Here is a 25272-nt window from a genome sequence, read left to right as displayed (position 1 = left end):
AGTTGGTTATTTAATGATAAAAAGAGGGGATGTGACATCATGATCGGTCCCAGCAGATGTGTGTCTAACATGAGTCTGGTCCTGCTGGAGGTTTCTGCCTGTTAAAGGAAGTTTGTCCTTGCCACTGTAACTTGCTGAATGCTGCAAAGTGCTCTGCTCATGGTGGATTAAGATGAGATCAGACTGAGTCCTGTCTGTAAGATGGGACTGGATCTTATCCTGTCTTGATGTTGGGTCTTTGTTAATAATAGAACATAGAGTACGGTCTAGACCTGCTCTGTTTGGAAAGAGTCTTGAGATAACATTTGTTGTGATTTGGCGCTATATAAATAAAGGTTGATTGGTTGATTGATCGATTGCTTCATCACCAGCGTAACGTTCCAACCTCATATTTGTCTTCTTTTTTTTTTTACAATAGGAAGCTTGTCGTCCATATTTATATACAGTAGCTGGAGTACAAGTTTGTCTGGATTTAGACGCCCCCTGTGGACAAAGCGGTTTGTCTTAAGTCTTTGCTGGTTCTGTCCTGTACATGCACAAGTCCAGTCGTCATCCCAGACAAAAAAATGACCCCCTGTGAATCCTCTGCATGCAAATCATAAACAATGGCACATCAGGTACACACATGTTATCGTATTTGATAACTCTGACACAGCGGTGGCACAAAAATGAAAAACATAAATAGGTAATTCATTCTTCTGCCGGATGGTCTCATTTGCTTTTATAGGCCACAGAAGAAGCATCAAAATCACCTTTCATCTGTTTCATAATGAAACACAACAGGCAGCCTCTAAGTTCTCAACCTGCATGTCATCTCCAAGGCCGCCAACCAAACGCAAATACAAAGGTTGTTTGATTTTCATGACTGAGGAGGTGAAGATACAAAGAATTTTACTTTGCACAAGTTGAACAAATGCACTCTGCTGGCTTTTTCAAACAAGGTTATAAAATCAGTTCAACAGGTTCAGCAAAGAATCGACAGGAAGAGGAAAAAGAGCGAGAGAGAGAGAGAAAGAGAGAGAGAGAGAGAGAGAGAGAGAGAGAGAGAGAGAGAGAGAGAGGGAGAGAGAGAGAGAGAGAGAGAGAGAGAGAGAGAGAGAGAGAGAGAGAGAGAGAGAGAGAGAGAGAGAGAGAGAGAGAGGGGGAGGGAGTGAGGGGGAGAGAGAGAGGGGGAGAGAGATAGGGGGAGAGAGAGAGAGAGAGGGAGAGAGAGGGAGAGAGAGGGGAGAGAGAGAGAGAGAGAGAGAGGGAGAGAGAGAGAGAGAGAGAGAGAGAGAGGGAGAGAGAGAGAGAGAGAGAGAGGGGGAGAGAGAGAGAGAGAGAGAGTGGTGCAGACACAGAGGAGGAGACGAAAGAGAAGAAGTCTGAGCTAAACAATAATGAAAAGGATCAATCAATCAATCAATCAAGCTTTATTTATATAGCACCTTTCATACAAACCAAATGCAACCAAAAGTGCTTTACAGCGATTGAAAAACAAGAAAGAAGCAGAAGTAAAACAATGGCAAGACATCTTAGGGGAAAATAATAATAATAATAATAATAATAATAGTAATAAAAATAGTAATGATAACAATTATAATTCAAATATAATAAAATAAAATAGAGACTAATGCACACCAACCATAAAATATGTGTAACCCTAACCCTAAACAAACCCTAACCCTAACCCCTAACCCCTAACCCTAACCCTACCCTAACTCCTAACCCTAACCCTAAACAAACCCTAACCCTAAACAAACCCAAACCCTAACCCCTAACCCCTAACCCCTAACCCCTAACCCTAACCCTAACCCTACCCTAACTCCTAACCCTAACCCTAAACAAACCCTACCCCTAACCCTAACCCTACCCCTACCCTAACCCCTAACCCCTAACCCCTAACCCTACCCCTAACCCCTAACCCCTAACCCTAACCCTAACCCCCTAATCCCTAACCCCATAAAATATGTGTAATTAAAAAAAGTTAAAGCATCAAAATTAAGAATATAAAAAGTTTAAATAGATTTAAAAAGGAAAGGATAAGAGTTGAAAATAAAACTTTTGCTAAAAATATCAATAAAACTGAGTAGATAAATAAAATAAATAATGAATGAATAAATAAATAAAAATAGAATAAGATAACGGTTCAAATTAATAAAATAATAAAGCAACATTTAAATCAATATATCAGTAAAAGGTAGGTAATAAAATTGTTAAACCTTACATAAAAGCCAGACTGAACAAATACGTTTTTAGTTTATGTTTAAAAGTCTCAATATCTCTGTCAGCTCCTCTCAGATCCTCCGGCAGGCTGTTCCATAGAATGAAGGGGTTAGTGTGAGAGCATTCCCCGCTCTCTGAGGTCAGGGAGCCTCCAGCAGGACATGGGGGTTAAACAGCCGGAGGGGGGGCAGATGAAAGGCTGCTGGTTTGTTGACGGTGTGAGTGCAGGAGGACAGAGGATCAGCGGGTCCGTCCGCAGCACAGATCCAGCTCAGCTGAGGGTTGACCCAGAACAGGATTTGCGGGGGTGGCTCTGCTGGCAGGAGAAGGAACCCTCTTTGTTTCATCACTTGTTTGTTTTTTTCAGGTTGCCAGCATTTTTTAAAATATCTAATACTAAAACTGTGCTCATGCCCTTATTTTAGATTCTGACTTAGATCTCCTGCCTTTGGATACACCTGTTTACAGCCAGGCCTTATTCACAGACTCCTCCACCCTGAAAGATCTGTATCTGCTTCTATATCAGGGTTGGAAAGACACTAATATTGTGTCATAAACCTTGTTTTTACGGGGGCGTTTTGAAGGCAACAATCTTAAAAATCTTGAGGTGCAACATCATCTGAGGCCCCTATCTGCAGGAGGGTTACATCCACCAACCAACTTAGCAGTTCCATGATTCTGTGCGGTTCACTTTATTCTCTTTCCTCTGTCTTTTGTCCATGAATCGATCACTGAGGCTGTGTTATCCCTCAGTCTCATGACAGATTTATCTCCAAGCGTTCATGTGTTCACAGGACTTTCTGTGCGCTTTGCATTTTAAGATCATATCATGCCTTCATGTTATCGGCTGGCAAAATTACAGCCTTGAATCCATGTGGGTTCAAAGGAGGACAGAACTTCAAGCAACATGAATGAAAGTCACAGTCCAGCTGTGGTTTTTCAAGACATGTTCTGGTTCTGTGAGAGTCCGGTGTCTCTCAGGTCAGGATTTCCTTCTAACAGGATCCCCAGGATTTAATGTTGTGTACTAATAAGTGACTCATTAAAGAGGTAACACTTAAATGGGACTCAGAGACCTCTGAGTGCTTTGTCATGCCCACTCTGAAACTTCCTGTCTTTAAAGCTTGTCACTCACGGTCGCCCCTGAGGTCACATCAGGCTGAGAGGTGGCCTTGCTCTGTGTTTGACTGTCTGTGGGGAGCGTTTTATAATCCATCAGGAAATCTGTGCATTATGTATTTTACTATAAATAGCTCTAGCATAGGATGGAGAACATGATATAGCTTCCACTCTGCAAAAGTTCACCATCTAAATCGATCGATCTGTTTGTGAACCTTTCTCCCCTTTCCTGAACCCTTTCCTCTTGAACATGCCATCCTGTCCTCTCCTCTTCCTCTCTGGCCGTCTCCTCCTCTTCCTCTCCGCCCGGCGAGACGCTCCTTTCCCTGAGAGCTCAGACTCCTTGTTTCGAGTGTCTGGTTACCTCCTTTGCAACAATTCACAGAAAGCAATCAATTATTCTCAGAAACATGTCCCCCGGAGTGAGGACTCTTAATCCTTTGCAGCCTGAGACACAAATTGAGCAAATTTAGGCCTCTTGAAACTCGTGTTAATTAGAACATGTTAGTGTTCCTGACATGTGGGCAGCCAGGGGAAAAAAAAAAGTCTGTGAACCCTGAAAAAAAAAAAGAACCTGCTGCAAGACTCAGACAGAGTGTCACATAGACAGCGTACAGACTCAAACTTGCATACATAGGAGTATAAACAATTGCACCTCCTGCCCACACGTACTGTACAAACACACTGTGTTCCTGGCTGTGTGGCAGCCACCTACCCTGTGAGAGATTCATGTGAGCCTGTTGGGACTGAAATCTCAGTTTATTTATAAATCTCTTGTGTCTTTGCCGGGTCTCTGGCTTAGAGAGTTTCTTCTACATACGTCCAACTATTGCAGTATCTGGCCTCAGAAAGTCCCTGTGAAAATTCTGCCTTTTGCGTCCAACAATTGTTTGCTTTGGGAACTGTATACCCCCCCCTCTTCAGGTGATCTGTGATTTAAAATGTAGGGTATTAAGAATGAAAATGCACTGAAGTTACCAGCTTTTATGGATCTGGATATGAACTGACTCTTGCGACCTGTGATTTTAATTAGCTATTTATTTATATGTCCACATCAAATTGGACAAGTCTTATGACATACACATTTGCAACATGGTCAGGTAAATTAACTTTGCCTGTAATAAAGTGTCCAGTTATATAAAGTGCTAACTCTCTATACACAGATGGTTTCATATGAAGACTGAGCTATTTTGGAGCAGGGCATGAGTCTGGTGTCAGAAGTATCCAGGGGTCTGATTGTAGTCTGAATATAACGGACTAATCATGTTTTTTGGGGGGGCTTTTTTACACCTTTATTTGGAGAGGAGAGGACAGTGGATAGTGTAGGAAACTGGGAGAGAGTGGGGGGAATGGCATGCAGGAAAGAGGCTGCAGGCTGGAATCGAACCCCGGTCAACCGCTTCATGGGCGCACAACTCAACCATCAGGCCAAATTGGCGCCCAGACTAATCATGTTTGATCAGGGTTTTTTTTTAAGTTATGTTTTTGGCCATGTTTGCCTTTATTAGATAGGTGGTGCTGTGGGTAGTGCTGTAGCCTCACAGTGAGAAGGTTCCTGGTTCAAGTCCCCAGTCAAGCAGGTGTCTTTCTGTGTGCTCTCCCCGTGCATGCGTGGGTTCTCTCCGGGTGCACCGGCTTCCTCCCACAGTCCAAAAACATGCTTACCAGGTTAATTGGTCACTATAAGTTGCCCATAGATGTGAGTGTGTTGTCTGTCTTTTAGTGTTTGCCCTGTGATGGGTTGGTGATCTGTCCAGGGTTTACCCTGTCTTCACAAAGTCAGCTGGGATTGGCTCCAGCCCCTCGTGACACTGAAACGAGATAAGCGGTCAAGATAATGGATGGATGGATGGATGGATGGATGGATGGATAGGATAGCAAAAGAGAGACATGAAATGTGGGGAGCAGAGAGTGGGGAAAGACATGCAGAAGACATGGAGGACACGAGTCAAACCTGTGGCCGCAACAGGCGGCAAACGGCGCCCCCTAATCCTGTTTTTAAAAGTTGTGTCACTCATCCCTCGTGCAGACATCTTAACTTCTCTTGTCTGTAAATGATTCTCCTTCTTCAACTTTGGATGTTTTAACTCATCCTGTTGCATGTTGCTCTTCTGGCTTTGCACCAGTGTCATGTTTAAAGCCCTCTCCCTCACTCAGGGTGAATTTCCTTGTCGCTCTCTCATCAGCTCACCCTGACTTCTTGCTGAAATAAGACTTCAGGAGCTTGCAGGTTTGCTCCTTAAATGTCACATAAGAATCAGCAGTTTTGTGCATTCATGAATACAGCTTTATTCTGATTTCTTCAGGCTGCCCGTGACGCCCTGAACCAGCTGCTGCCCCTTGAGACTCGATCAATAGAACAACAAGTGAGTTCAAAGACTGTGAAAAGCCTTAGAGGAGCACCCCGAGCAGCAGCGTTGGACTAAAGTTTTTGAAACTGGTTTATTGATGTGCACTGTAAAAGAACTTTGAGTGCTCTATAAGTGCAGTCCACAGACCTGAGATCACTGGATAAGGATATATGAATCCTGCTGAAGAATAATGAGTCAGTGGTTGGATGCAGAGTCTTGCTTTTAGACTCTTACATGTGGAGTTCATCACATGTTTCACCCTGAGAGGAAGTCAGAATAAAAACGCTCATTGAGGAAAGAAACGCTGAGCGTGAGAGCTGACTTCAGGACTTTGTGTGGTGAGGGGTTATGATGCTGTGCAGAACAACTCGAGCCATTCAGGAGCAGCTTGTGGCTTTTTATTTTTTATTTTTTCATATTTTTATTTTGAGAAATGGAACATGTACAGTTTCAGCTCAATATTGAGAACATTGGTTAAAACAGAGGTTGAGAACAAATGACAATATCAGCAAAGTACTGTGCAACACTGTTCATGTATTCAGAAACACACAACATAGGGGTGCTGGTTTGCCCCAGGGGTTCAGCGGCGCCCCACATACAGAGTCTATAGTCCTCAAGCAGGCGTCCCTGGTTTGATTCCAACCTGTGGCTTCTTCCCTGCATGTCACTCCCCACTCTCTCTCTGGGTTTCCTTCTCTATCCACTGTCCTATCCTCTCAAGAATAAAGACATAGAAGCCAAAAACTACAACAGAAATAAATTAAGAAACATCCATCCATCCATTTTCATCCGCTTATCCGGGGTCGGGTCGCAGGGGTAGCAGTCCAAGCAAACTGACCCAGACATCCCTCTCCCCAGCAACACTTTCCAGATCCTCCTGGGGAATCCCGAGGCGATCCCAGACCAGGCGAGAGATATTATCCCACCACCGCGTTCTGGGTCTATCCCGGGGCCTTCTCCCAGTTGGACGTGCCCGGAACACCTCCAAAGGGAGGCGTCCGGGAGGCATCCTTAACAGATGCCCGAACCACCTGAGCTGACTCCTTTCGACACAGAGAGCAGCGGCTCTACTCCGAGCTCCCTCCGGATGTCTGAGCTCCTGACCCTATCCCTAATGCTGAGCCCAGACACCCTTCAGAGGAAACTCATTTCAGCCGCTTGTATCCGTGATCTTATCCTTTCGGTCATGACCCACAGCTCATGACCATAGGTGAGGGTTGGAACGTAGACCGACTGGTAAATTGAAAGCTTTACCTTCCGGCTCAGCTCCCTTTTCACCACAATGGTCCGATACAACACCCGCATCACTGCTGACGCTGCACCAATCTGCCAATTAAGAAACAATCCCAAATAAATGAGTCAGAGGACACAGACTGAAGAGAGCTGAAGAAGGTTAAAAAGCATTTCCATGGGGTTACTGGTGGCCTAGCGGTCTAAGCACTATAGTCATCGTCGCAGAGGTCACCGGTTCGTCTCCCGGCCGGCTGATCATCTGCTGCATGTTTTTCCCCACTCTCTACTCCCCATGTTCCCCGTCTCTCTTCAGCTGTCCTATTCAATAAAGGTGAAAAAGCCCAAAAATATAACTTACAAAAAAAAAAAAGTATTGCCACTTACTGTCCTCACTTTTTAGAATCACCTTTCAGCAAATGTATATTTTCTCAAGCTTTAGAGAGGATATGAAGTCCCTGCTCGATCGAGTGTTGTAGAGTGTTTTAGCAAATTTCCAGTGAAGACGGATACGGCGTCTCACCACTAAGGATTTGTGAGCTATACTATGCATTTGCTTTGAGGTGTATTGATTGCAGTCTTCGGGACATCCAAATACAGCAATATGGGATGATGCATTCATTGTTATGGAGAGTATTTTTGACAAAGTATGAAAAAAGGTCTGCGAAAAGTTAGATGATAAATCACAGGAGTAAAACATGTGAGTGAGCTTGCAGGTTGAAGCATGACGTTTATCACAGCTGTCAGGGATGGTGGGATAACTTCATGACAAAAGATGACGCCTGAACAGTATCTTGAGCTGCATGAGAGTGAGACGAGCACAAGTTTTATTTTGATTTAGGGCAGAATGACTTTCTCCCTCAACTAATGCTGCGGCCATTTCTGTCCTCTACCTGCCAAACTGCTCCGTCTGCTCCCGGTGCTTTCTGAGAGAAATTACTCAGCCCTGTCGGATAATCTGACTCACTGGTGTTTCAGTGTTTTCACCAGTCTGCATGTTCCTGAACATTCTCTTTTTATTCTGATTTAACAGTTTATGGTTTGGATCTTTTCAAAGCCATCCGGAGAATATCAGGGACTGAATCCAGATGGTCCCTCTGGCTTTGGCTGTGTTGTTAAACCTTAATGATGAAACCTGCTCCTCTTGTCTTTGTGTCTCTGCAGCATCTTATTTGCAGACATCGAGGGTTTCACCAGTCTGGCTTCCCAGTGCACGGCTCAGGAGCTGGTGATGACTCTGAATGAACTCTTTGCACGCTTTGACAAGCTGGCGGCGGTAAGGATGCAAACACACACACATGAATGATGTACATTTTCTTGTTTTTGTATTTTCAGTCTGATATACTGACATTAATTGTATTTTTAGGGATCATGATTACAGTTTATCAAACATGAATAGAAGCTAGTGTACAATGCATCACTGTCAATATAGGTGAGAATATGTGTGGAAGAGAATACAACCACACATGGAGGAAGTTTCTAATCACACTTCACTCTGATGAGGCAGCAGAAGCTCAGTCCATAGAGACTTTAGTCCGGTTGTGAGAGCCACCGGTTCAAGGCAAGTTTGGAAATTGGGCCTGTAACCGGAGAGGTGCCAGTTCACTTCCTGGGCACCGGCTTTGGTGCCCTTGAACAAGGACTCTGCAGCTCTTCATTAGTGCATGTCGATAGGGTCGTGTTTGTGCATAATTCAGTGTTTTTTGGTCTCTGTGTTTTTGTAGCATGTCTCAACAGAGTGAGAAATGTCCCCTTGTGGAGTTACAGTTACTCAGAGTCGGTTGTCTATCAGTCAGAAGGTTGGCGGTTTGATCCCAGCTAAGGCAGTCACATGCCAAAGTAATAATAATAATAATAACTATTTTATTTGTAGAGCACTTTTCAAAACCATGTTACAAAGTGCTTTACATGGGCAGCAAAATAAAACAGGCAGATCATAAAAAAACACAAGTCAAGATAAAGAAATAAAACATAAAATTCCCCTAAAAGAACTTTAAAGGAATCCAATTATTTTAAAATATATTTCTTAAGACGGTTAAAATAAAATAAAGTCAAATAAAATTCAGATAAAATCAGGGAAGGAAGGGATTTAAAAGAGCTCACTGGCTCAGTGTCCTTGAGCAATACACTGAACCCCACTGTTGTTCAGTGGTGTGTGAATGTGTACGAATGAGATTAGCTAACACTGATAGTCCCTTTACATTAGCAGCCTCTACCATCAGTGAGTGACTGAGTATGAATGGGTGAATGTGACGAGTAGTGTGTATAAGCACTTTGAATAGTCAGACACACTAGGAAAGTTCTAAGTCTATGTAGTTAAATTAAAAAAATAGATTTAAAAAAAATGTAAAAAGGTGCTTTCAGTTTCTAAAGATCAAACAAATGGAGAATTATATGTTTAAGCATGAGCTGATATCGCATTTGGTGTTACTTGAAGGAATCCCTTGTTGTACTTTTGAGTGACATGAATGATCGTACATCATTCACCTCACTCACCTGTACTGATAAAACTTGAAGAGGGAATAAAGAATATAATATTTAGACTGGATATTTTAACCCATGGTTGCAACTGTGTGCACACATTTCCTATCAAGTCTAGTTTTATTTTTACAACAAATGTCATACAATGATAAACTCAATGTGCTTTACAGAGAGACCCATCACTGATACAGCATGAGTAAGAGCTTTAACTTGGAAAAGCTTTCCTCCTAGAGGAAGAAGCAGAAAGAGAGAGATGGATAGAGACAGACGGACAATAATAAAAGTATGAATAATGTCTATTATAACAATGATGATCATATAAGTCTTATTGATTATAATACTGGTAACACTTTGAGTTCAGCAGATCTAATAATATAAACACAATAAACCAAGCATGACTGATGATAATGATTGTAGCAGGAAGAGCTGAGCCTTTGCATGTAGACCATGATGACTCCTACAGGTGGTTTCTGTATGAACTGTTGACTTGACCATTCAAATGTTCAATTAATTTTAGTTCAACCCGCAGGTAGACTGATAAGAATCCCTGTCAGTGTCACAACTCTCATGGAGTTGCGGTTGTATAAGGAGGACTCTTGGAGGACAGCCTCTTTGTTTCTCTGCATGAGGAGGACTGAAAGCCTTGAGTCTCCCTTTGCTGCAGGGACAGTAGCTGCATTGCAAATAAGACCTTGAGGCGTGATATTTATACCAGCACAACTGTCTGAATATTTGATGTGCGACACAAACACTGCTGATTTTGTGCTAAATCATCCGTGACATAGTTCTGGTCTGTAAGAACTGTGATCAGTGCAATGTTTATATCCATGTTGACGGAGGAGCTGGTGAGACACTGATCAAAAACATCAGAGAGAACACAGAGTTCAATGTTCAGCCGCCACAGGAGGGGAACACTGTGGCATTAAAAATGAATTAAGCTTTCAAAGCAAAGCAACAGATTTAAAGCAGCCCGAGAGGAGTTAGTCAAAGTGTACGGCTTCAGTAATGAATGCTCAGAGTCTGCTGCATCTCTGGTCAGGGGGTCAGAGCTGTAGAGGACTGTCTTCAGAGCTGAACATCAAAAAATATCACAGTTTGAGGGTCTCGAGTTGCCTTTGACTGTAAATAAATATGGACAACACACCTCTATCTGCAGCTCAGATCCCTCAGGCCAACACTGTTCCCCTCATAACAGATACTTTTTATTTTCTCTCGCCAGTCCTCCGCTTCTCTGCTGAACACAGAGCTGTCAATCATGATGTCTCACCCCGTGTTTTTAACATCCAGTAATGAATAAGAGCCATTAGTCACAACATAAACCATGTTCAAGTAAAAGTTACTCTGCAATTTAAATTTTCTGGTCTGACACATGTCCCATCTGTTATAATGGAGGAGGCGCGCTTCATGACCTGTACTGCAGCCAGCCACCAGGGGGAGCTATAATGTTTTGGCTACACTTTAAGGACGTAGTTCTGCCCATGTATTTGTTGTTCATGTTATTTTGGAGCAGAAAATCTGGAAATCTGTGGCATTAGAGTTTCAAAAAAAAAAAAAGTTATTTTTTAATGTTAAAAATTAAAATTACTGGAGCAGAATGTACACCTTACGTATCGTGAAAATACGAAAGAAAAAAAAAGGAAAAAAAGAAAGAAAAAATAAATGAATTAAAGCTCCTGTGAGGAACTTTCTATTTGTGTTGACTTTGGCGCCCCCCTGTGGACTGAGTGATCTTGCTTATTTTGTCCTGTACATGTGTAAATTATGTTATCTCCTCCTGCTTTCAAGTAACAGTCAACTATTTCACTCATTAAGAACATTTAATGCAGAAACAGGGTTTTTCTTGACGTGCTGTCAATCACCTCATCTGACACCTACCCTCTCACAGCGATTTCAGGCTTTAAAATAACAAAACAGAAATGATCAATACCTTTTTCTAACAATCTTGTTTGCTTTTCTAGGTCATAAAGAGGCATCACTGTTCATTTCAGTCCATTTCATGACCACTCAAAAACTCCTCACAGGAGCTTTAAATACATTTAAAAAAATAAAGACAAAATTATGTCATAAAAAATTCCATATATATATATATTTATGTATAAAGTGTAAATCAATGAATGTTTTGAGAATGTTTACAGTAGTTTGAGTACTTAAAGCTCCTGTGAGGAGTTTTAACTGGTTATGAAACAGTCTGAAATAAACAACTATTTATCTTTTTGGCTTATATAAGCAAACAAGACCATCAGAAAACAACAGACAATTTCACTATTATCACTTTTTTTTATGACTTTAAATTGTTATTATTTTTTAAGTAATATATTTTTGGGCATTTTCGCCTTTAATTGATAGGACAGCTGAAGATAGAAAGGACATGTGGGGAGTAGAGAGTGGGAGAGGACATGCAGTAAATGGTCAAGGCTGGAACCGGACCTTCGACCTCTGCGATGAAGATTATAGCCTCTGTATGTGGGGTGCGCCTAGACCACTAGGCCATCGGTGCCCCACTTTTATACATTTTTATTCCTGCAACCGCTGTGAGGGGTTAGGTGTCAGATAAGTGATGTACAAGTACTGTGAAGGGAATCCCCTTATTTTACTTCTCTCATAGAAAACACTCATGATGATGAGGGGTACATTTTACTGTCCAAAGCAGGATGAGCAATTTTCTTTGGTGGATATGAGAGGTATCACTTTGTCCACAGGGGGCGCCAAAATCAACCCAAACAGAAAGTTCCACACAGGAGCTTTAAGTATTTTTAAAAGCAAACACTTTAGTACTTTAACTCAACTAATACTTTGACTGAGCAACTTTCACTTGTATTGAAGTAATATTTGACCTTGAGGATCTTTACACTAGACTCAAATAATGAAGTTGTGTACTTAAAAAAAAAAACACTCTTGACAATAATTATTATTTTGGGTGAAGTGATGACAGCCAGCCTATAATAAAATGGAACATAAGCACAGAGAGATGAGCATATTTAACTCTCATTTAACTATTTGTTTCTGATCTTTAATGAAAGGTATTATTAAATAAACAGAATGCATGTTAATAAACCTTCAGCATGAGAGCTTAAACACTGCCCTAAACACAAACAGGCACCAGTGTTCAGAGAGAAGCACCGAAATATCTCTCCATATCTGTCATTTATATCCTGCAGGCCGACATGTGTAAACAACATCTCCGATATCTGATTCAGCGCCTCATAAACGACACGTTCATGAATATTGATAGGATTTTTTCTTGTCCAGCAGCGTTATTGTTGGATCAGGTAATGCTCCATGTGTGTCATTTGTTTATGAAAGGTGAACTGATGTGCTGATCAATATTTATGAGTCAAACAGACATAATGGTGTCATAAAGCAGGAACGGTGCTACTGACACTTTTATGCCTATGCCAGATTGTATCTGCACACACACACACACACACACACACACACACACACACACACACACACACACACACACACACACACACTCACATGCACATGCACACACACAGACACACACACACACACACACACACACACACACACACACACATTATGTGCTTTTACACAGTGGCTCTCTTTGTATTTTCTTACAGCCATGTGCTGAAGAGACACTCAGGTGCTCGTCATGAGGCACAGTGTTCCACAGGCTCTAGAAACACATATACACACACACACACATACACACACAGACACACACACACACACACGTACACACATACACACACACACACACACACGTGTCATATTATGGATGTCCTGCACCCTGCCAGGAGGTCTTTGAGTTCTAGGAATAATATGCACACTCACACTCTTGTACAAATCTCTCTCTGTGTGACTTTGTATCAGTGTTTTGTGTCTGCAGATACAGAATCTTCTCCTTGAAGCAGTTTGAAGGTGCAAAAACTCTCATCTGAGGCTAAAAGCTCCTTAGGGTTGAGCCTCAAAAGATCGGTGTCTTTCCATTTCAATCTTGCCTCCACCTTCTTAAAACTGCAATCACATATTTTGGCAAAAACAGCCTGAAAACACACGACTTAAAAATCACATTAGATAAAAAGTTGAGATTGTAAGCATACTGAGGAACAGTCTATTAATATAAAATACACACTGTATTTATATAGTGCAGTCTGCCTTTATAAAACATAACATATATTACCTGTGCAATATGTTCTCATATCCTGAAAACAATCATATTTGAATGCCTTGTACCAATCAGAAGAAACAACAAGCTGGTTGATAAGAAGAAGTCCTGAAAAGTGAATGTTTTGTGCACTAGATAATAACTTATTCTCACAAGATATTAATATTGTGCACACAAAAGTCTTTTTTTTTTTACTTTTTGGGGTCTTCAGAGTCTCTGCAGGTCATTTTATCTCAATGAAAGAGATTGTCAATGGACATTACAGTACATGTAGACTTCTAAGACTTTTAATCGCTGTATAAAATGAGGGATAAAAAGGGAGTCTTGTTTTTTTTAAAGTTGGAATATAACAGCTGTTTGTTCATGGTTTATATGGACGTCTTTGTTGCAGTTCTGAAGTGCATTCAAGCACACACATGCTCAAATACCCCCACCCCAACATCTACACAAACCATCAATATCAAAGGATGAAAGTAACATTTGATGTTATACCTCACTCCAACAATTTATGAGCATCTGAACATCCTCTGCACTTTGGTCTCTCCTGACAGGAGAACCACTGTCTGCGGATCAAGATCCTGGGAGACTGCTACTACTGCGTGTCCGGGCTGCCGGAGGCGAGGGCCGACCACGCCCACTGCTGTGTGGAGATGGGGATGGACATGATAGAGGCCATCTCGTAAGTTAAGCTATCACTGGTCAATGTGCTGCAGGAGAACTGGCTGAATATGTAGCAGGACTGTTGGATATAAAAAAAAAAGCTCAATAAATGAATGGATGAACTATATCACCACATCTAGTGAATTTAGGATGATATTGCATGAGAAATTTAAAGGAGCCATAGGGGACTTTAGCTGCAGGTGCTCCCTCTTTTTGACATGTTGGTTTGCTCCTGTAAATGACCATAATGCCAAACTGACATGCAACATCTAAACATTGGTCTGCTTAGGAGTTAAGGTTGCAGTTGTAAAGCTCAAGGCTGACATATTTGTTTTGTTTGCAAAATGTTTGTTACTTTTCTTCTGATAGAACCCAACGTTTCTGAGCAGCAGAATTCAATCATCCTCTCTGTAAAGTCGACCAATCATCCGCTCATTTTCCCTACCATGCCGTTAGGAAAAGTGAGAGTCTATTTGGGATCCTCTCTCTGTATCACTTCACAGAAGAAATGCTTATTTCATTTCCTGCTATTACTTAAGATAAGAAGATTGACACCACTTTAACATCTGCTGGTTTAATTAGCTTAACATGAAGACTGGCTTCAGGGACCGAGCCAGAATGTGGAAACTTTCTTTTAAACACATGGATGATTGAGTTCTTGCTTTGGTATTTTACCAATCACTTGTGTTTCCAAACTTTTCAAGTCTTCGCTGCTTCTTTTCTGTTTTCAATTCATCATTCCACACTTTAATGCTGCAACTGTAGCATTCTGCAGAGGGACCGCAAACCCTGCAGCTGGTGGAAACATTGAAGTCTCACAGCTCCCAGAAATTGTTTTTTAAAGCAGAGAAGACCTCAGAGGTCTTCTCCAATCAGACCTCTGGGTCACAGCTCTGAGGTTAGTCCAGTTCTGTGTTATCTCTGCAGCAGTTAGGGGTTGTTTTTTCCCCTGCTCTTGTCTACTAAGGTCATTCGACTGCTTATTAAGGGCGCTGTGGGTGTTGTTGCTGCAAAGTAAATTAGCATGGTTTCCTCTTTGAGTCTGTATTTTGAGTCTACAGTCTGCTACAAGTGAAGTAATCCAGTCCGATCAATGAGCCAGAACTCATGTTTGCAAACGTTGGGCTCTTTTGAATCACTGCAGTCCACATGTGTCAGTATCAGTACTTTGCTAACTGTCCTTTTTGTCCCTCTAAAAAGTCCTTCACCGTCGTCGTTTGTGTTTCTGCAGGCTGGTACGGGAGGTGACTGGGGTCAACGTGAACATGCGAGTGGGCATCCACAGCGGCAGGGTGCACTGTGGGGTGCTGGGACTCAGGAAGTGGCAATTTGACGTCTGGTCCAACGATGTCACACTAGCCAATCAGATGGAGGCGGGGGGCCAAGCGGGGTATGTCCCTTCTGTTACAGTCAGATCCACTATAAACCAGTTCTCTGCATGCACAGTTTTTGTATTTGATTGTGTGATTTTTTTTCTGCTTCAGCCGTATCCACATCACGAAGGCCACTCTGAATTATCTGAACGGAGACTATGACGTGGAAGCCGGAACAGGGGGAGAAAGAAACGCCTACTTGAAGAAGAACAACATAGACACCTACCTCATTGTGGGCTGCAGTCAGAAAAGGGTACAGACTTTATTATGCTTCAAAATCAAAGCAAAAGTTCACCAGAGACACCGTCAGTAGAGCTTATTGATTGACTCCTTTGAAAAGGGAACATTCAGTGTAAAAGTTTTTGTGCATCAACCAGTGAAAAATGTCTGATTTGTGTGTTGCTTTTTATTCATGAAAACATACCAACACTATAGGCATATTATACTCTTTGTTTGTTTTATGTGCACATCCAATAAGTTTAATTTGCACAGATTCTCAAGATGTAAAAAAAACAGACAAATGACATTGAGCAAAAAAAAAAACCATGAAGCAGCAGCACATCTTTATTATGAGAGAGGTGAAAGAGTTCAAGCTGCCTTCAGTATTTTTTACTCACCAGGGAGCTGAAAAGACAAGCTGACAAAACATCACTCATGATGTTAAAAATAAATCTATTTATTGCATTAGTTCAACTAAAACTGGATTTTTCAATTACATATAAACATGTATGTGTGACTGAAATCCCACTCAGTTTAATCTCTTGAAGCCAGTCAAGCATACCTCGATTAAACTGCACTAGGCGTTCCACGCAGTTTGCACGCCCAAGCTGTCGTAAAGGTGCAGAGCTGTAAAGCTGTCCATGTTTTTTTGCCAGTCAATATACAACCAGTTTGCTTCTTGCTGACTTCTTTGTTGATTATTTTGGTATGTGAGGCAGTAGGTCAACTGGACGAAGGTCTGATAGTAAATAGCTGAAAGGGGAATATCGCCACCTACTGTAGTGGAGGGGGACATACTTCTGTCAGTAAATTCATTCTTGACTTCACTGTGCATGTTAACGTACTGACTGACACATCATACTCTATAAAAGTTAGATATAGGGGTGGCCTAGCAGTCTAAGTGCCCCACATACAGAGGCCATAGTCCTCATTGCAAGGGTCCCAGGTTCGACTCCAGCCGCGACCATATCCTGCATGTCTTCCTCCACTCTCTACTCCCCACGTTTCCTGTCAATCTTTAGCTGTCCTATCCAATAAAGGCAAAAAGTCCCAAAAAATAATACAAATAAAAATATATTTAAAATAAAAGTAATATATCATTGTGTTCACGACCAGAAACCTTGGGAGGAAAAATGTATGATGGATGATCTTCTTCTGCAGTTGATGTGTGTCGGTGTGTAGTATTGATGTTGCAAAAGAAGAATTTATAGGTAATACATATTTTAAAAACTTGCATAATAGTTAAGCTGTTTTGAGCTAGCTATTTAAAGGTACTTGGTTTGCATAAAAAATCAAGGGTACGCAAAGAAATGACATTACAGTCCTCAAAAACACTGATGTAGCCAATGCTTGATCATTTGTATCAAAGGGGTCAAAGCATTAAAGCTGATTGTCTGTATTTGTGTCCTCTAGGGGGCGCTGAATCAAGCTAACGGGGACAGTATTGATATATTTTACCATTTAAAAGAATGCATTAGCAGCTGTTGGTGTATCTCTGTTAAATACTGTGAATGATATCTTGTTCACTGACCTGCATTAGTTGAGCAGACTTCCATTAATCTTGTCCACAAGAGGGCAGAACAACAAGCCGATCGACACTGACACATCATCTACTTTTAAAAGCTGTATGTATACTGTGTGAATGCTGCTGTTTTAAATTCCATGTCTGTCTTTTCTTCTTCCAGAAAGAGGAAAAGGCGATGATAGCCAAAATGAACCGACAGAGGACCAACTCTGTCACCCACAACAGCGGCCACTGGACGGACCGTCCGTTCTACAATCACCTGGGAGGAAACCAGGTCTCCAAGGAGATGAAGAGGATGGTGAGGAAAACTTAAAATTGTTTACAATGTTCAAGGTCTTCTGCTCTAAAGCTCTGTTATCAGCCAGCCTGTATCTCATCTCAGCTCTCATTTGGTGATGAAGCCAACACGTCGTTAATACCCATAATCCTTTGATCTGCAGTCTTGATAGGCTGCGGTAATGGCCCTTCACGGCACACTCTATCTCTCACACCTCACTTCTCCTCTCAGGAGCACTCAGGGGGAAAACAGCAGCATGTAGGCGGCCACAGGAGGGGGAATTAAACCCCAGTACTCTAAACTCCAAGCTCTCCTGGGTCGAATTCAATTCAGAGGAGAAAGTGAAAATGTAGCAGCTGCAGCAGAGTGATGTAACAATATCAGAACTCATTTTTATATACACACACACTGCAGCTCTCCCTCCTGTTGAGCAGACTCTGCAAACAGTGACTCACTCAGTGAATGGATGCACCCACACCTGACACACACACGCACACATGCACACACACACAGAGAGAATTGTTTTTTGTTTATTGTCATATCATCAGCCCACCCACCTCTCTCACTGAATCTATTATAGGGAGGAATGTGAGGACGCCCTGACTGCAGGCTGGAGGAGTTTTGGTGTCTCTTTGCTGTTTAACACAAACTGAAGTAAAGCAAAGTGTTACCTGTGAAGAGATGCTGAACATATGATTGTGAATTAATATTAACATGAAGATAAGCTGCATAATTTATATGTTTCTGACCTTTGGATAATCACAGTAACTCAAGGATTCAAGGATTCAAGGTTTTTTATTGTCATACCAACACAAGCTGCTGCATGATATGGGATGAAATTTCGTTTCTCAGGTCCCGTATGAAGCCACAAAGAACACACAATTAAAGGAAGATATTAGTAATAAATATAAAAATATAAAAACAAATATAAATATCGTGCATGGACTGATTGAGTTATTTATGTCATAGTGCAATTGAATGTGCAAATGTACAGTGTGCAAGTTTTGAGGTAGTCCGTTTTATTGTACTGTTCATGTCAGAGTCTGTATGGCTGGGAGCGGCCGAGACTACAGAGCACCACCAGAGTTCAGCAGTCTTACAGCCTCAGGAAAGAAGCTGTTCCTCGTTTTGGTGGTTCTGCTTTTGATGCTCTGCAGACTCCTGCCTGAACTCTAGAGTCATACAAAAAATCATCTATTTTCTTATCATGAGGAGCTTTAAAAAATGTGTGTGTTATATCCTGCATTTTATTTTTTAAGTGTATTTTGTATCCTTCAGTTAATCAGATGTCTTGATGGATCTTTGGTTGGTTGTCTAGCAGGTTATCACTTATCACAGAATAGCCATATCATGATAGTATGGAAATCCTGAGCTACGTATTGCATATTGTATTGTATCGTATCCTAACATTTTTTCTTACTTGTCATTTATTTTTATTTATTTTATTTATTTATTTGCACACATAAACAATTGCATAAGATCTGATATAAAAAAGAAAAGCGTGTGTCAGGAGAGGTCAAGAGGCCACCAGGCTTATACAGAAGGACCTATCAGTCAGTCAATCATTGAAACCCTCAGCGGCCTTGTTTCTAACCTTCCTCTATGAGCGCTGAATGTTATCCTCTTAGATTGTGTGGATTTCTACTGAAATGGCCTCTCATTTCTACCTAGACAGAGTATCATGTTTATTCCTGTGGCCACAAACATCTCAGCATCAAACTATATATTTTAAAACAACTGCAATAAAAACACACAAGAGCAACAATAAGAACACAGGATCTAAGCTAATCAATCAAATCACTGATGATATCTTGAAATTATAAAAACTTGGGGAAAATGAAAAAATATATATTATTCCGTGCTTTTATTTTGAAGGTCTTGAAGTGCGTATTCAGCAGATCTTGCTACAATGAAGTTTCAAAATTTGAGGTTTTCTCAGGTGTTCTCAGTGAAGCAGTCCGTCCTCATGTACCTTCTATCTTTTATCATTTATTTAACTTCCGTTTGGGAAAAGTGCAACATGTGAGTGATTGGTGTAAACCAGTCAAACTTAATAGACAAAGAGAAGAGCTCCACCTGCTGAAAATCAAACAGCATTAACACAAGCTCCTCCTGAGCTTTTTAGAAAGTAAAACAGAAATCTAAATATCTAAATATACCAGCTAACAGAACTCAAAACTCTTATCTCCGGCTGCTCTGGATGAATACGTTTAATTATAGTTCCTGACATCGCGTCTGCAGCTTCTGTCTTCTTCTGTGTTTGTCTAATATCAGACTGTGTCAGCAGAGTGTCTGTGCTCTTAAACCCTGACTCACAGAGTCCTTCAGTCATGACAGGAACATTAACACTTCTGATATTAACTTTAGTTACTACTGTTGAGCTCAGCTTTTATCTCTGTCCTGTCCATCACTCTCTCTGTCTTTTCCTTTCTCCCTCTATTCATGCTGTTCATTAATCACAGAGGAAAAGCTCTGAAGTTAAAGCAAGTTTTGGGAGGCTTCAATAAAAATAGGAGAGAAGGAAGGAATGGTGTTGTGGATGGATTTCCTCTTGTTGTTCTGAGAGACGCAGATAAAACTGTGGAGTGAACTGTTTATACATTTAGTTTTCTTTCCTGCTGTTCATTTAAAAACTTCAAAATCCAAGTTGATCTTTTTTTTTTAATTTTCAAGTTATTTTTTGAGGGCATTTTTGCCTTTATTGGATAGGAAAGGTAGAGATGAGACTGGAAATGTAGGGAGTAGAGAGCAGGGAAGACATACGGCAAATGATAGAGGCCAGGAGTCGAACCTGTGACCACTGCGGCGAGGAAACAGCCTCTGTATATGTGGCACAAGCCTAGACCGCCAGGCCAATGGCGCCGCCCAAGTTGATCATTTCTTTTTAATTTCAAATATCTTTATTGAGTTTCCATCACATATGAAAATACAAAACACAACACACAGAAATACAAAAAATAATAAGACAGAAAACACCAGGGGTTGGGCGGTAATGTTCTACATTGCCCCAGATGGTCCAGTATTGTGCAAAACAAGGAAGACGAACAGGTCTCTGCAGCAGTGATAGTAATACCTGATATAGCGCAATAGCCCTTCCCACCCTCCCATCCACACCCCCCATCCCAAGCTGTCCTGAAAAAAAATAAGGCATAATATGTAAGAGTTATTTTGCAGCCAAGTTTATCTTTAAACCACATATTTTGTTTAAATCAAAAAGGACTAAAAATGAGAATTTAAAACAAGAACAGCAGTAAATGTTTTGCACTTTGGCTTCATAGTTTTCTTTAATCTACCTAAAAACGTCTGGATTCAGCCTTCACTAGATGTTTCTGAATCTGTGTCAGTCTTGTGTCAGGATGAAGTGTAAAGTTATCTCACTCAAGTCTTTTTAATAATTTCAGCACCAGTTGTAGAAGCCGTCTGTGCCAATTGAACTCCTTTATTATTGTCATTAATGTGTTTATCCAGAAGAGGGAGCTAAAGAAACATTAGATCACTCAGTAAAACAACAAGAGGTGAACATGAGTTTGGACATGATGGTACTTTAAGATGATAAAAACCTGCTCTAAGTCATCCTGATGGAAGGAGAGGATCATGTGCTGAGTAAGACTTCTCCCCTGCTGTTGTAGTTCTGTGTTTGCGCACCCGAACCCTCATCACACTCTCTCTCTTACCTCAGAGAAAAGAAAGAAGCTGCCTCTGAGCAGACGGGTGAAACTGGTCCATAATTGCTCGTAGCCTGCAGCGGTCTCTGTGTCTCGCTGTGCAGAACAGAGTCTGTGTGAGATAAGAGCAGAGAGATGACAATCTTCAGCTCAGCGTGGCACAGATACGTTTCATCTTTAACACACAGCTGCTCTCGACTCCAGCCACAGGAAACCTTTACTCCATATTAAACTCTTTCATCACTTTATTGGCTCAGACTAGCTCTTGTGTCAGCTTAATTCACAATCTGTTCATTCAGCACTTAATTTGATAAATATTCTGAACTTGAGACGATGTGAAGCCAGAGGGAGGTTCATTGCTCTGCACTCGGATAATAAAACATAATCTAGGAGAACTTAACGATTGACTTTGAGTTACAGTGACTTAAAAACTTGTCTAAATGTTAGATATAAATTCATCTTCAGGCTAAAAAGTTCTGTTTTGCTTTTCATAAGCTGAACTGAAATACAATCTTTTCAAACCTGTTAATACAGAGATTCTTTTTGCCTCTTGTTTTCTATCTTCCTTTGTTTATTATTTATGATCGCAGAACTATTAAAGAAATTAAAAGTATAGTTCTGTTCACAAGTTTCAAAGGCCAAAGTGATCATTAAATCACTTATTGTCCAAAGAAAATGTGACAATAATAGAAAAAGCAAGAATATCAGCTGTTATCATTTTAAGAGAAGCTGTAAGCAGTAAAAGTTTGACATTTCTGCTTTATAATTTACTCAATTAACCCAAAAACATACAAGGTTTTGGTTCATGGGATCATGTGTGGTTATGTTGTAATGTTCAGTCTGGTTCGAGGTCACCAAACTCAATGAAATCTCATTTCTGTTCTTTCTCCTGCTAACTCTTCTGTTCTCTCTCTTCTGTTCTCTCTCCATCCTGCAGGGCTTCGAAGACCCCAAAGACAAGTGAGTACAGACTTTATCTCCACATCTGTTCTTCACTGGCTGCTTTAAATCTGGTTCTTTGACTTACATTCAAACCAGGTTTGATTAGAGATAGAGAATCTCTTAACATCACCTCAATATCTATTCATTTTTGATATTTGAACATTATTTGGGTGGAGGCTTCAAATAAGCTCTCTGAGTTTTCCGCCTCTTCCTGCACATTGTATTATTTATCTTCGCTCTTTTTTTGTGTGTATTTTCTTTTAATTGTGCAAATAAATAAACATAAAGATAATATTTATTTTCAAATAATAATGCCACTAACAAGGCAAATCACTAATCATTGCGTAGGATTCTGGGGTGGCCAATCAGCTTTCTAGGGGGGGGCAGTGCCGCCCTTTGCCACCTCTCTGGACACGCCCCTGATATGTACACATTAGAGGGAACTCTATGATGTTTATTTTATTTATTTAAATTGTATTTAATTGTAACTTATTATATTTATTTATTTATTTATTTATTTATTTATTTATTTATTTATTTATTTATTTATTTATTTCTTTATTTATTTATTCATTTATTTATTTATTTATTTATTCATTTATATATTTTCATTTTCTATCATTTTATTTCTTATTTTTCCATTTCATTTAATTTATCTATTTGCACATTGGTTCCAGTACAGTACACTATGACAGTGCACTGTCCAAAACCACTGTTAGGATAAACATTTGTTTGTAAGGAAACAAAAATGAACAGAACTTTTCAGGATAGCCAGAAGAGATTTTAAACATATTGCTAAATATTCCCATTTCTGTGCACTGTACCTTTAAGAATAGGTTGGGATAGTTGAGATGACACATTTCTGCTTGGTCAGTCTCTCAGTTTGAAGAACTTGAAGGCAATAATCAAAGTAATCAGAGAAATGTGTCTCTTTGACGGTCTTTACCTGAGTGTGAGAGTGGGTTATACTGTTAATGAAAAATAAAAACAGCACAGTAGAGACATCTTTCTGATGTATTGCTCTGAAAGTTGCTTATTCAGTCTTTCACAGAAGAAATACTTCTTAGAATAGCTCTGCAAATATTGCTTCAAATCTGGGTCATTTAGTAGGTTAGTGGGGCCAGATCTCGCTCATTTGATGCCCCAGGCAAAACTTCCACTTCAGTTAAAGTGCAGCACATTCACTCCTGAAAGAAAACCAGCTGGGATGATCAGAGAAATCAACACAAATCACAAGTTTTAACAAATTGAATCATCTTTTTAAAAGGGTTGATATAATTTTGTCTCAATTCAAAGCTCTCTTCAGTCCAGCGATATCAGATAGACGTGTTCATAAAGCGGTGCAGTGATACTCTTAAAGACACAGAGGAAGAGAGTTTAAACCCAAAGTCTGTCTGTGTTCAAAGACTTGCAGTCATTCATAAGCAAGCATCCTCTCCTCCTCTCTCCCCATCCTGTGTCTGTGAGTTTATTCTGACATCACACTGAGCCGTGGCGTCCCCACTGACAGGCTGCAGCACACATCCTGCTTCTGTGCAGACAGCTTTTGGAGTCTAGAGGATGAACACGCTGAGTTTTTATCACGCTCTACTAGAAACCATCCCTGGCACAATATCACTGCTCAGTTTGGAAATCTGAGTGTGGTGGTGCAGCCGGAGTCTCAGTAGTCACATATTTTGTCCATTTATCTGTAGACAGTGAGTAATCTGAGTCAGAACATCATCTCTGACCAACATCACACTCTGAATATTAAGCAGACCCTCAGGAGGGAAAATAGAGAAGAAAAATAAGTTTATATGACAGCCAAGAGCTTTTGTTCTATCTTTCTCTCCCTTTTATCCTCCGTCTCTAACTTCTATAATTACATCCTAAAGCTACTTTAAAGAACTTTTCTGTTTGTGTTGATTCTGGCGCCCCCTGTGGTCAAAGCGAGTCCTCTGATCTCTTTGCAGCATTTTTCTTGAACATGCTGAAGTAGTTTCATCTGACAAAACATCTCATCCTGCCCTCCTTTCACATCCAAATGTTTCTCTTACTGTGGATATGAACAGTGGAAAAACATGAAGAAAAGCTTTTCTTCAGTGAGCTGTCAATCATTCGTCTGAGTCCTACCCCCTTGCAGTGGTTATAGGCATTAAAACTTACAGTGTTGAAATAGTCAGTTGTTGCTGCTGGTCTTGTGATGCCTCTTTAAGAGCCTCTTTAGCTCATAAAGAGGCATTACTGTTCATTTCATGTCTGATTTAAAACCTGCAGAAAACTCCTCACAGGAGCTTTCGACTGCACAAAAAATACAACTAAATAAACATTAATGTTCAGAAGAACTGTGAGAATAATATTTGATCCTTGTTGTTAAAGCTGGGGTTGGTAGTCAGATTTAGATACACTTTTTGTTATACTGGTTAAAATGATCTTTCTGTCCCGATGGCAATCAATACATAATGTGTTCTTAAAGAAGAGCAAAAAAAGGTCGCTATCTACAGCTGAAGTAAACCTGGGAAAACACCAAGGTTAGACGGAGTCCTGAAGAAATGCTACATTCAAATACATGCTAGTTTTCCGTGACTACCAACCCAAGCTTTAAGTGAAATGTCAAACATTTTGGAAACTAACAAATTAAACCAAAAAATCTTCATGCTAAAGATTCATTGTAGTGAGTTAGATATCAAAAGGATGAGATTTTTATCTGAAACAATTCTTACAGAAGTGAATGAGCAAAGGGACAAAATGTTACGCATGTCTAAAGAGGTCGCCAAAATAGACCCAAGTGGCAACCTCCGGCCTCCAGAATTGAAGCCAATGCAGAAGTGCTAAAAACTGCACTTCCTGAAGTGTCCACTTGAGGCTGGCTCCAGAAGTACCGAAAACCACATACACAACCATTCAAAGAAGACGATCTTTATAGCAGAAATACACATGTTTGCAGCCTGGTTAAATAAATGATTTTAGCCTGAATAGCTCATTTCTCTATCGGCACACACTGTACGGATTGGTGACTTTTTTTTTATAACTCATCAGTTCTGAACATATTAAGATTATGAGTTTTGCATAATTAGAGGCACAGCTGACTGGACTGTAAGGCGGGAACACTGT

The 25272-nt window shown here is 40.5% G+C and overlaps 1 protein-coding gene across 1 annotated transcript in view; it reads left to right on the top strand.

The window, feature by feature from the left end:
* The window catches only part of adcy5 (adenylate cyclase 5), a 113335-nt gene that overhangs the window by 70049 nt on the left and 18014 nt on the right, over window positions 1–25272 (top strand). Inside the window, exons 4-9 of the mRNA XM_034694414.1 lie at window positions 8070–8181; window positions 14070–14197; window positions 15410–15568; window positions 15663–15804; window positions 17456–17593; window positions 22175–22197. Coding sequence (XP_034550305.1) covers window positions 8070–8181; window positions 14070–14197; window positions 15410–15568; window positions 15663–15804; window positions 17456–17593; window positions 22175–22197 — 702 coding nt within the window. The remainder of the gene's footprint in view (window positions 1–8069; window positions 8182–14069; window positions 14198–15409; window positions 15569–15662; window positions 15805–17455; window positions 17594–22174; window positions 22198–25272) is intronic.

Source organism: Notolabrus celidotus, chromosome 10 (genome assembly GCF_009762535.1).
Source record: "Notolabrus celidotus isolate fNotCel1 chromosome 10, fNotCel1.pri, whole genome shotgun sequence".
NCBI lineage: Eukaryota > Metazoa > Chordata > Actinopteri > Labriformes > Labridae > Notolabrus > Notolabrus celidotus.
The sequence above is the reverse complement of the archived record's forward strand: the minus strand, read 5'-3'. Positions and strand labels throughout refer to the sequence as shown.